The sequence below is a fragment of the Polyergus mexicanus genome, unplaced genomic scaffold (genome assembly GCF_030449975.1).
Source record: "Polyergus mexicanus isolate NDT 795.1 unplaced genomic scaffold, iyPolMexi1.0 SCAF_24, whole genome shotgun sequence".
NCBI lineage: Eukaryota > Metazoa > Arthropoda > Insecta > Hymenoptera > Formicidae > Polyergus > Polyergus mexicanus.
The window spans coordinates 3,954,361-3,967,862 of NW_027223344.1; the positions used below are offsets into that span (position 1 = coordinate 3,954,361).

General features: G+C 33.9%; 1 protein-coding gene across 1 annotated transcript in view; it reads left to right on the plus strand.

Moving 5' to 3' along the window:
* The window catches only part of LOC138942977 (uncharacterized), a 28,122-nt gene extending 15,129 nt beyond the window's left edge, over positions 1-12,993 (plus strand). Inside the window, 3 exon segments of the mRNA XM_070313473.1 lie at positions 111-325; positions 946-1,273; positions 12,899-12,993. Of these exon segments, the coding sequence (XP_070169574.1) occupies positions 111-325; positions 946-1,273; positions 12,899-12,993 (638 nt within the window).
* Positions 12,994-13,502: the final 509 nt, after the last annotated feature.

Below are 13,502 nucleotides of genomic sequence, written 5' to 3' on the forward strand. Positions count from 1 at the left end.
CGGACACCGACGAGCCGATCCGAGCGTCGAGCGAGGTGACCGCGTTACAGGTATGTTACGAAGACAAAATAAAGCTTATGCGCAAATTAATAGTATGTTTTGTGCGGAAGGTAAAAGTCTTGCTGATTATCCACAAATGGAACAGTTAATAGAAAATAGCGGAGAGGAGGATTACATGACTCTTGACGAAACTATGGAAATAGGCACTAAACAATACAAACAATTAAATGATAAGCAAAAAGAGATAATCGATCTTTTATTAAATAGATTCGATAATAATAATAATCATAATAATCATTGTTTTTATATAATAAAATTGGTTCAGGTAAAACATTTATATACACAACTGTCTATTATTTAGCTAGAATTAGGAATAAACGCGTGTGCACAATGGCTTTTACGGGCATTGCAGCGACATTACTACTTACTGAAAAAACAGTTCATAAGACATTTGGATTATCGGTTCCATTATTTGCTGATTCATCATCTGCTATTAAAATCCAGTCAAAAAAAGCTCAATATTTGAAGGAAACTGATATTTATATTTGAGATGAAGCACCAATAGCACCACGATATGCTTTAGAGATTATGGATAGAACATTGCGTGATATTATGAATAATGATTTTCCTTTTGGTGGAAAAATTGTTTTAATAGATGGTGATTTCAGACAACTTTTGCCTATTAAAATGCATGCTACTCGAAGTGAAATTGTGAATCTTTCTATTAAATTTAGTTCTACTTGGAGACATTTCGTAAAATTTTCTTTAACATAAAATATGCGAGTTCTCCCAGAAGAAATTGAATTTGCTAAATTTTTATTGGATATGGGAGATGGCATATTAAATGATTTTAATGATAATATACAAATTCCTGAAAGTTGTGTAGCGTCTATTAATGCTGATATTGTGGAAGATATATATAGTGATTTAATACGAAAAAAGTAGTTTGGTAAAGTAGCTAAATGTGCGATACTTTCTGCAAGAAATGTTGATGTAGACGAAATCAATAAAAAGGTTGTTGAATTACTAGATATAGCTGATGAACGAATTTATACAAGTGTAGACAGCGCTGTAAATGATGATAATGGTCATATCGGTGAAGCTTTGTTACCAGAATATTTAAATAGTTTATCTCCACCATCTCTTCCTCCTCATGAATTGCGTTTAAGACCAAATTCTATCATTACGTTGATTAGAAATCTTAGTATTAATGAAGGTCTTTGTAATGGTACTAGATTAATGGTTATAGAGCTTGCAGATCATTTATTGAAGTGTAAGATTTTAACTGGTGACAAAGCAGAAGACATTGTTTTTTTAAATCGTATAATATTATATTTCGTAAATATATATCCTTTTACTGTTTCCAGAAGACAATTTCCAGTAAAATTAGCTTTTGCTATGACAATTAACAAATCACAAGGACAAACGTTTAATAGAATCGGTCTAGATCTTCGTAAAGATGTTTTTAATCATGGGCAACTTTATGTTGCTTTTTCGCGAGTTCGTTCTTTGCAAGCATTAAAAGTTTATCTTGGTAATCAACGAAATAATAGATACGTTAAAAATTATGTATACAAGGAAATGTATATTTAACTTTTTGATTTTTGAATCATTCTCTTTATCTTTTTCTTTCTCTCTAATATGTAATATGGCGGAAAAAATATATTTATGTAAAAAATAAATTATATGGTTTTATTAAAACAATCAGACAATTTTTAAAGTCTTAAGAGAAATGTTACATTTTAAAAGAAAAGAAAAAATAAATTATAATATACCTTCTTCCTCTCCTGATCATTTTCTAATTCAAATAACTTTTATACATAAAACGATTATTTTAATTTTAGTAGAGAAAAGAGAGAGAAAGAGAAGAAAAGAGAAAAAAAGAGGAGAGAGATGGAGAGAAAAGAGGAGGTAAAAATTAATGATGCAAATTTAAAACGGAAATTTTGATAAGTTAAGACAGAGTAGAAGAAATATTATATATTACTATTATTGTTTTAGTTATATTGATATATTAATTGTTATATTATATTATTATTGTTATATTGATGTTATTATTTGTTATATTATTTATTATTATATAGTTGCAAGCATTAATGTACTTTGTAATTGAATAATTTAAAAAGTATAAAAAGTTTTATGTATTATAAACTCAATTTTTATTTTATGTAAATAAATAATAGACAAATTATTCGTAAACTGAAAAAAGTGAAATAGAATAAAAATTTTAAAAATCTGTAAGAAATATATATACATATATATATATGTATATATATTTCTTATAGATTTTTAAAATTTATATATATATATATATATATATATATATATATATATATATATATATATATATATATAGAAGACATATATATATATATTGGGTTGAGTAAAAAGTCATTGCGTATTTTTGCAACAGATGGCATCAGTTCAGTTTTGGCAGTACTAGAGTCATTCACACATATGTTTGTCATATATCGTTTAACAGCTGACGATTTAAGCTTCATTCTAAAGAAAAAATTGAGCGATTTGGTTGAGTTTTGGAGATTTTACAACAAGTTGAAGATGGAAGACCAAACTATGCATTTTCGCCATATTTTACTGTTTTACTTCCGCAAAGGGAAGAAAGCGCGTCAAGCTTGTGAAAAATTGCGTAAAGTTTACGGTGACGATGCTCTACAAGAACATCAGTGCCAAAACTGGTTCAAGAAATTCGGCGCTGGTGATTTTGATCTCAAAGATGCTCCTCGGTCAGGAAGGCCCACCGAGATTGATGACGACAAAATAAAGGCATTGGTCAAACCCACGTTACACGACACGAGAGATTGCAGAAACATTGAAGATCAGTCAAAAAAGTGTTCACGTTCACCTAAAGAAGCTGGGATACGTAAGCAAGCTCGATATTTGGATTCCTCATGAACTCAAAGAAGTTCATTTGACGGCGCGTATAAACATCTGCGATTTGCTCATGAAACGTGAAGAAAACGATCCTTTTTTGAAACGAATGATAACTGATGATGAGAAGTGGATTGTTTACAACAATGTGGAACGCAAACGGTCTTGGTCCCGACGTGATGATTCGCCTCAAACGACTTCAAAAGCAGAACTTCATCAGAGGAAGGTTATGCTCTCAGTGTGGTGGGATTGGAAGGGTGTGGTGTTTTTTGAGCTCCTACCAAGGAACCGAACAATCAATTCGGATGTGTACTGTCGGCAATTGGACAGTTTGAACGAATCTGTCATTCAAAAACGTCCGGAGCTCGTCAATCGTAAAGGAGTTATGTTCCATCATGACAACGCGAGACCACACACATCTTTGGCGACCCGTCAAAAATTATTGGAGCTTGGATGGGATGTGTTGCCCCACCCAGCATACTCGCCTGATCTTGCGCCGTCAGACTTCCACTTGTTTCGCTCTCTTCAAAACTCCTTGCGTGGAATAACGTTAAATTCAGATGAGGCGGTAAATCTGCACCTTATTCAGTTTTTCGCCAATAAAGACAGGTCTTTTTACGAACGGGGAATTATGAAGCTCACCGAAAGATGGCAAAAGATCATAGAACAAAACGGAAAATATATCATTGATTGATCTTTGTTCTTTATATAAATAAATGACTTTGAAAAACATACAAAAAATACGCAATGACTTTTTACTCAACCCAATATATATTGTTGCGTCCGCGGATCGAAATCGATATAACTCGAATCCGCGTGACATAACCGACACTCGCGTACCGCAAGTAAATAATTAACACTCCTTTGAAAGAACGAAAGAAACTTTAATATAACACAGAACATTATTATACAAGGAACACAGAACAATAACGGTTATCGTAATCTTGAATACGTCCGCCCGGCATCTGTCGCGAGACTGCCAGATGGCCGATCTCTCTCCAGATGAACGCCGTTGTTTAACAACAACCCTTAGCAACGTTCTCCCGGAGACGGGTACAACAGATTCAGGAATAACGGTCACAGACGACCCGCAAGGACGCAACAATATATATATACATATATATATATACATATATACTGGGTGGCCCATTTTAATCCATTCAGTCGAATATCTCAAAAACCAAGCCCGGAAGAGAAAAATGTTTCAAACAAAAGTTGTGGGGCTTTAAGGGGGCCATAAGATGGTGACAATGATTTGACCTTGAAAAATCATTTGAAGGTCATGTGAAGGTCAACTTTAAAATCTTAAATGGGAACCCCTTATTTTTTATTTAATATTCTTATAGCAGACATCGAGAGCTTTCCAAAACACTATAATAAACTATTTTTTCGTTAAGTACTTTTTGAGTTATTTTATATTTTAATCTGACATATTTTGATATAAAAAATTAAATATCTCGTAAAATATTTAGCTTTTGATAATCTTACCGTAGTACTTCTATGTACAGAATAATGAGACAAATCAATTAGTTTAAAAAAAAATTGTTTTGAAGAAAATTATTTACAATGTATTTTTTTAAACAATTATTTGTGTTTTTTGGCACTAATTAATTTGTCTTATTATTCTGTACATAGAAGTATTACGGTAAGATTATCAAAAACTAAATATTTTACGAGATATTTAATTTTTTATATCAAAATATGTCAGAATAAAATATAAAATAACTCAAAAAGTACTTAATAAAAACATACTTTATTATAGTGTTTTAGAAAGCTCTCGATGTCAGCTACAAGAATACTAAATAAAAAATGGGGGTTTCCATTTAATATTTTAAAGTTGACCTTCACATGACCTTCAAATCATTTTCCAAGGTCAAATCATTGTCACCATCTTATGGCCCCCTTGAAGCCACACAACTTTTATTTGAAACATTTTTCTCTTCCGGGCTTGGTTTTTGAGATATTCGACTGGATGGATTAAAATGGGCCACCCAGTATATATATATATATATATATATATATATACATAACAAATATTTTAAAATTAAATATCTAATCAATCTCCTAAATTTGTTTCTCTTTCTTCTTTATTTGTATTAAATACATTGATATCTTCAATAAACTTGTCTAGTATATAAAATTACATTCAATCTTAATATTTGATAAATGTTTTTTGCATCACACATAAATATTCTGTTTAGAAATTCAATATTATATTTATTTTGCATATTTATGTTCAATTATATTATAGACAGATTGTTTCTAATATAATTTCATCAATTCTATTTAATATGCATAAAATGCATAAAAATTTAATTTTTCAGTGAATTTCACATACAGTCTATATAATTTTTAATCTTTTCATAAATTTTTTTTTTTTAAGTTGTTGAAAAGCTTACTATTGAAATTTATATTGCGGCCAAAGAGCCTGATGTCTGAGCGTACCGCAATTACTTTTCAAGGATTATAAATATGTTTTCTCGCGAATGCTATACATGGGCACAATCAGTACCGCCATTATGTTGCGAGATGGCTCTGCGGCGAACTTTTTCCGCAGTCAAGACTCTGCCACGGAAGGCATATAAGGCGATTAAACGCTCAAAATAATAACTTTTCTGTTGAAAATACGTGGTTTATGTAAATTATAAGGTCGTTATGATGTGTATTGAAATAAATAAATAAATAAATATATATGTATTGTCCGTTGTTAATTGCCAACTGTATATTTTAAAGACTTGATTTTTGATGAACAAATTTTCTCGTAAATTATTCTTGTTCAAAATAAATTTATATTGAAGCGATTATAAATGATAAAGATTAATTTTAAAAATGGTTCTATTTGTATTGATGCGTTTGTGTCGAACACAGGACACATAATTATTCAGAATTTATTTAATTTATGTAAAATAAATATATAAAATAAAGATTCTCACGAAAAACAAACAAAGAAAATCGGGATAATTAAGAGCCAAGCGCGGTTACATTTCCGAAAATATTCTAATTAATAATTATTTATTGTGGTAAATTTTGAACGTTTCGTTCCTGGATCGGACCGTCATCTTCAGTGAATGCTGTACGAATAGACAAAAAAAAGCAAGTGGATCAAATACTATGTGAACAAAAAAAAGACGTTCGGCGATTACATACGTATTAATTAAAGTATGCGCATATCTTGAGTCACGGCTCACAATATCGATGGGAAAATGAGAAGAATCTTCCTCCGGTGCCAGCCGTGAAAGAAGAAATTCCTTGAGTCACACGAAGGACCATTCTAATTTTCTTTTTAAGACCTAATGTAACACATGTATGAAAAGTATTAAAAAAGAGAAATATAGTAAAGCGTCGGAAATGAAACGGAAGCGATTCACCTCAACATCGAGAACACCGCGGGCCAATGAGAGCAAGACACAACTATCGGCTGCTAAATCAAACTCGCGTATGATAATGTCAAATATAAAATGTTCGCGTATGACATTGTAACAAGAATAAATATATAATAAACACAGACTATCCGCAAGAAGAGAAAAATAAGCATCTATGACATATCATCGCGCGATGAATATAGATTTTTAAATTATTGATAAATTATTGCGTGATATACGCTTGATGTAAGTTCTTCGTGTCGCTCTGGAGATTTAAACGGTTAGTTTGTCATTTTATAAAAATCATCTCCGACATCAAGCGCCTTTCATATGTGTTCTTCATCCAAGACTTCCACATTATCCCATTCAAAAGCGTGATTACTTAACCTGTAGTGCGTCGACAACAGAATATTGTGCGGTTCTTCTGATGTGGTTCCGATGTTCCGCTAATCGAGTTTTTAGAAGTCTGCTTGTCTGGCCGACATAAGATGCATCGTAGTCCTTGCAGGAGATTTTGTAGAAATTGCGTAGTTCTTTTGGCAAATTGTTTTTATCCACGCAGAATGCGCAATTTGTTCATGCCGGTATTTGATAATTCTGTAAATTACGGACCACAGACCTGAATCGTTCCGAAATAGTTGGAACGTATGGGATGTTAAAAAATGTATGATGTTCAGAAGTTTCGTCGTTACTAATCGTGGGTGGTATCCGTCTTGTCAAATTTATTGTGTGTAAATGACAGAGATTTTGAGCGCTCTTGCAATATGTTGAATATGAACGTCAGTGGACATCCGTTTGTTAGTAGCGTATTTATGACAAAATGCAGACTTTTTTTGGTGGAAGCCTGGATGTGAAAGCCGGAAAGCTCTGTCGATGAGGCCGATGGCAGTGCTTTTTTTATGGCAGAGAGGATATCGAGACTCGAAATGCAAAAATCTGCCTGAAAAAGTAGGTTTGTGATACCAGTCAAAAGTTAAAAAGTTGTTTAAAATTATGGTCACGTCTAAAAAATTGAGTCGGTTGTAAACTCCCTTCTCCATCGTAAACTGTAATCTTGGATGAAAAGAGTTAAAAGTGTCCAGCACAACATTGAGCATAGAGGGAGGGAACCGCCAGTGCGACATCGTCTACATATCTATAGGTAATGAAGAGATAAATTGAACGGAAGAGTCTCAACCGCCTTCATCTTCAGGTCTTATAACGTGATGTCGGTGATGATCGGAGAGAACGATGAACCTATGAGAGTGCCGAAAGTCTGTTTATAGTAAATGTCGTCAAATTTAAAAAATGTAAAGTCAAGAACGAAGCGGACTGCTTCCAAAAATTTGTTACGAGGTAATTTCTCTCCAATAAAATTCCATCTCTTTTTATACTATCTAAAGCCAAGTCTGTAGAAATGTTAGTGAATAATGATATCACATCTAATGAGATCAATTTGTGATCGTCATGTATGTGTATGCCTGTTAGTGTTTCTCAACTTATTGGAAACTGTCAGATATGTGACTATTGGCTGTTGGTATCAAACTATAAATTATGTCGTGTAAAAAGGATGCCAACTCGCACAGAGGAGTATTGATTGACGAAACGGTAATTCTAAGGGTGCATTCCGGCTTGCGGATTTTTAGCAATTCGTAGGCTCTCGGTAATACGCCATTAGTGTAGTTAAGTTTTTTTGTCAGTAATATATTCAAGCTTTTTCCATCTCGCAAGCAAGTCATGGAGATTTCTGATTAATTTCTTGGTAGGATCTTTCTTTAAATATGTGCAATTGAATATGTGTTGCTGTCTTCAAGAAGAGCGTTGATATATTTATTTTGTTGATATAGTCTATTTTGTTAAGGGTTACGATAACGTTGCCTTTATCAGCTCTCGTGAAAGTCACGTCAGGATTATCACGTGTGAAACTCCGTGCCGAGAACGACGCCTCAACAATCTCTTTATTCAGAGAGGAGTGTCTGGGTGGACAATTAGTATATTTATTTATTATGATTTTGTTGCGGATAGACAGATATATATTATCTGGAATTACCACTGCTATGTAAAGTTATTTTAGTTTGTATTATATATTCTACTATAGTTATTTTATTTTATTATTTTATACCATAGTATTATATGGGGAGGCTCCGTTTGCCTACATTCCCGATTGCCAACAGCTTCGTTTGCCTACAACGTTTTGCTGACAGCTTCGATTGCCGACAGTCCCGATTGCCTACAGAGCGATTGCCTAGAAGCATTATTGCTCACATGTAAAAATTAAAAATACGAACGTACGTTTGCACACATGACATTATTGCGCACATACACATTGCACACATGGAGATTGCACACATGACGTTATTGCGCACATACACATTGCACACATGATATTATTACATACATAAAATAAGGAAATTGTATTAATGTTTTGCACACATGATTTTATTGCGTACATACAGATTGCACACATGACGTTATTGCGCACATACACATTGCACACATAAAATAAGAAAATCAAATTAACGTTTTGCACACATGACTTTATTGCGCACATACAGATTGCGCAAATGACCGTATTGCACACATAAAATAAGGAAACCGTATTAACGTTCCGCACACATGATTTTATTGCGCATATACAGATTGCACATATGACTATATTGCATACATAAAATAATAATTGGACACCGCACGATTAGACACCGCATGATTGAGCATCGCAAATCAATATGGAATCTCACTTCGCATTAAAAAGTATGTGCGTGGAAGAAGTATCTTCCGCCCCCCCCCCTCCTGCGAGGGGCTCCACTATTAAAAAACTAGACAAATTGGTTTGCGTTGAATCTCGCTTTACGTGGGAAATTGTAAACCCATGTGAAACCTCGCTTCGCGTGGAAAGTTGTAAACCCATGTGGAACCTCATTTTGCATTAAAAAGTATATGTGTGGTGACAGTATGTTCCGCCCCCCCTGCGGAGGGGCTCCACTATCAACAAACTAGACACATTAGTTTGCGTTGAACCTCGTTTTACGTGGAAAGTTCTAAACCTATGTGGAACCTCGCTTCGCATAGCAAATTGTAAACCCATGTGGAACCTCTCTTCGCATTAAAAAGTGTTTGTTTTTTATTGCGAAGAGAGGTTCCATATGGATTTGCGGTGCTCAGTTATGCGGAATCCAATCGTGCGGTATCCAATCGTGCGGTGTCCATTGTTATTTTATGTGTGCAACACGGTCATGTGTGCAATCTGTATGTGCGCAATAAAGTCATGTGTGCAAAACATTAATTCGACTTTTATTTTATGTCTACAATAATATTATGTGTGCAATGTGTATGTGCGCAATAACGTCATGTGTGCAATCTGTATGTGCGCAATAAAATCATGTGTGCAAAACGTTAATACAATTTCTTTATTTTATGTGTGCAATAATATCATGTGTGCAATGTGTATGTGCGCAATAACATCATGTGTGCAATCTCCATGTGTGCAACGAAGTCATGTGTGCAATGTGTATGTGCGCAATAACGTCATGTGTGCAAACGTATGTTCGTATTTTTAATTTTTACATGTGCGCAATAATACTTGTAGGCAATCGCTCTGTAGGCAATCGGGAATGTCGGCAATCGAAGCTGTCGGCAAAATGTTGTAGGCAAACGAAGCTGTTGGCAATCGGGAATGTAGGCAAACGGGACCCCCCCTATAAAAATTATACCGAGCAAATTTGAAAAAAGTAACAAAAAAAATAACTGTTAAATTCGTTACTCGTTACCGAAAAATGTAACGAAGTTATTTTTTTCCGTTACAAACAAAATTTGTAACGCCGTTACCGAAAAAAGTAACTGTAATAGAAACGAGGTTACAAGTAACGCGTTATTATCCAACCCTGTTTTGTTGTATTAATAAATGTTAAATAAAAATATTCTTGTACGCGATGAATTTATAAAATGATACAAAATGGATAAGTTCAAAAAATTTCTTTTAAAGAAAGTCGAATATCAAATTTAATGATAGTAAGATTTATTAATTTTGAGATTTCAAGCGGCAAAACTAATATTTATTAAATTCACATCTCTCAATCCTACATTGTCGTTCTTCTTTTACATTTTCTAATAGTTATAATAACAATAGTAATAATAATAATAAAATATATTTATTTTAATTTAATATTAATGATAACACATTTAAATAATATAAAGGGTGGCTCCGGACATTCCAGCCAGACTTTGAGATCTTATAGGAAATTTAATTCTGAACAAAAAATTTTGTATAAACATGGGTCGAAAAATGCTTCCTCAAGAAGTTATCGCTTAAAAACCTCTGATGCAAAGGAAGAGCAAAAGGTAAGAAGAAAATGAAATAAAAAGAAAATGAAACTTAATAAATTTCTTGAAAAAAAAATTAAAATAAAAAATAAAAATCTTTTTTTTTTTATGAAAATAAAATAAATTTTTTTAAACTAAAATAGCACGTAATAGCACGTAGAAAATAAATAAAGACGTGAAAAAACTAACTATTCTTAAAATGTCCCCCCGTAGCTCCAATACACTTTCGGCATCGAGTAATGACCGATCTAGTCGCTTCACGGATTTTCTCCTGATCCAACTTTAATCGATCTAACGATAAGTAACAAAAGCACTTTTTGTAACTGATTATCTCTCAAAATTTATGGAACGTACAACAATCATTTTGATCTCATTTGAAAGATAATTTAATTTTCTACAACTTTTGTTTCAGTACTTTTTGTTAAAAAATGCACATTTTCCATGATATTTGGAATGTAATAAAATGTAAATAAAATAATTACGATTTCAGAGGTTTTTGAGCTATAACTTCTTAAGAAGGCATTTTTCGACCCATGTTTATAGGAAATTTTTTGTTCAGAATTAAATTTTTTATAAGACTTTAAAGTCTGGCTGGCACCCTGTATATTAGGATGACTTTGTTAAACGTTCATCAATCTCTCATTAAATATATTCAAAAGTGTATTGACGTTGATATGGTCATCATTTTGAGCATTTAATAAAATAAAATTTATTTCTTACAATTAATTCTATTATTTTCTTTAAACTATTTTTTGATGTCTCTCATTTTTTGAGCTTAAGATATTAAGGTAACATTATTGCAAAATAAATAATTTTATGAAATATTTCATAGTTTATGTAAAATTACATCAAAGTAAAGTAATGAAATACAATATAAAATATCTCGTAAACTATCAAACTTTTAGCCATCATACCTCTATAACTTTGTATGTAGAATATTGCCGGGAATCGATTTATGTAAAAAAATTGATGTGTTTCTATTTTAAGAAATAAGATTGAGATTGAAATCTCCGAAGCGCCTCCACCCAAGGTCAAACTAATAGGACCATCTTATGACCCCCTTAGAACCGAACAACTTTTGTCTGAAACATTTCTTTCTATCTTGCTTTATTTTTTAGATATTTAGGTGTCTCAATATAAATGCCCCCACCCTGCATACAAGATGTAACATAGCGCCCGTCTCAGCAATTTTTTAAGGAAACAAAGCATTTTCGTGAAAAATGTTTTATGCAAAAGTGGTAGAGTTCTAAATGGCGTACTACATAATAATATTAGTATGATCTCGAATGGCATCGTCAAGATCATATAAAAATCACTTTGAATTTTTTAAATGGAACCCCCTATTTTTCATTACATATTCTTATAGCTTACCTCGAGAGCTTTCCAAAACGCTATAAAGTATTTTTTCATTAGTACTCTTTGAATTATTTTATATTTTATTCTGACATATTTTGATGCTTGCATTATTGTCACACACATTCGCATTACATATTGTATATACTTTCGATACTCTGCTAATTTATTATACACATATATTATACATTCGCGCATGCACTCACTCGCCTATCGTCTCACACGCACACAACTACGTACGCCCGCACACATACATCGTTTATACACTTACACTCACGCTGTACACACACATATTTATACGCAATAAATTATATTTTGCCTAACAATACTTTCGTTCGTCTCTCGATACCCCTTTCACGAGCCTCGGATTCCGACCGAGTTATCCGTCACCGCCTCGCGAAAGCGGTTTATTACAATATAAAATTTCTTTCTACTGTCGTAGTGTCAAGGCATGTAATCGTGATAGTCCATTATCGGTATCTTAGATTTGTAAATATCGGGAAATAATGCGACGATAAACTTCTTGCGCGTTGATAACGCATATGAGGCAACGATGTGCCATCTTATTCTATTCGGTATTTGTTCGGGAGTCGACCTCGACGAAGTCGCCCGAATCTTTAGAAACGCTCAGAGATGAGCGAGAAGCAGTGTGTTACGCGAATCCGTAGATCCGCTGGAGGATAAGGAGAATGAGAAACGATTTGAATGCGGATTATTTTGATTATTCGTTTATTTTGAATAATAGGAGCGAGCGACGGCACGTATTCCGCAACTCCGACGGATATCTTCAAAATGTCCTGTTCATGACTGCCTTCAACGCGTATCGGAAATCTTGTAGGGCTTCTTGCTAGAAGCTCTCGCGAGAACGGATATCTTGCACGCGGCCGCCGGATGTTGCTTGGCGCGAGGCAGAGGACATTCGCGGAACGGTGAACGCGCGTCGACTCTCGGACTCCACACGCTTAACACTCACAAACTCGATAAGTACATAACAGGTAGGAATACAGACACTGAGGCGTCTTTCGCACTGAGTTCGATTCTCGATAGTCTGCTAGAATGTCGGTTGAGAATTTCCAGCGAGAATGACTAAATCGCATATGACACGAGCGAGATTAAACAAAACAGCGCGAAGTTCACAATAAGTAGCGCGAAACGACACGAGCGAGAATATGACACGAGAGAGTATCATACGAGAGAGTATGAAACGAAAAATTATGATCGATTGCTATCGACCAGCTCGAATCGTCGTAAGCGGCAAACTCTTCGGACCGATTTTGAGACGAGTATTCCCACTGAGTAAGCGACACGAGCTCGAATATGCGAAAGAATATCATACGAGAAATGATGATATTCGAAACTATGATCGATTGCTATCGACCAGCTCGTATCGGTGTCAGCGTAAGACTTTTTTTTTTTTTTTTTTTTTTACAAGAGTGAGTGTATGATGTGTGTGTGTGATCACGCAGACTGGTTATCTATCTCTCCAGTCTTCTTCTCCTTATAGGGGGTAAGTCCTCGTCCTCCTCTTCTGCAAACCTTCTCCTTTGTATGTGAATGTCTAGCTTCTCAAAATTTTCTACTGTGGTCTCGTCTACGCCC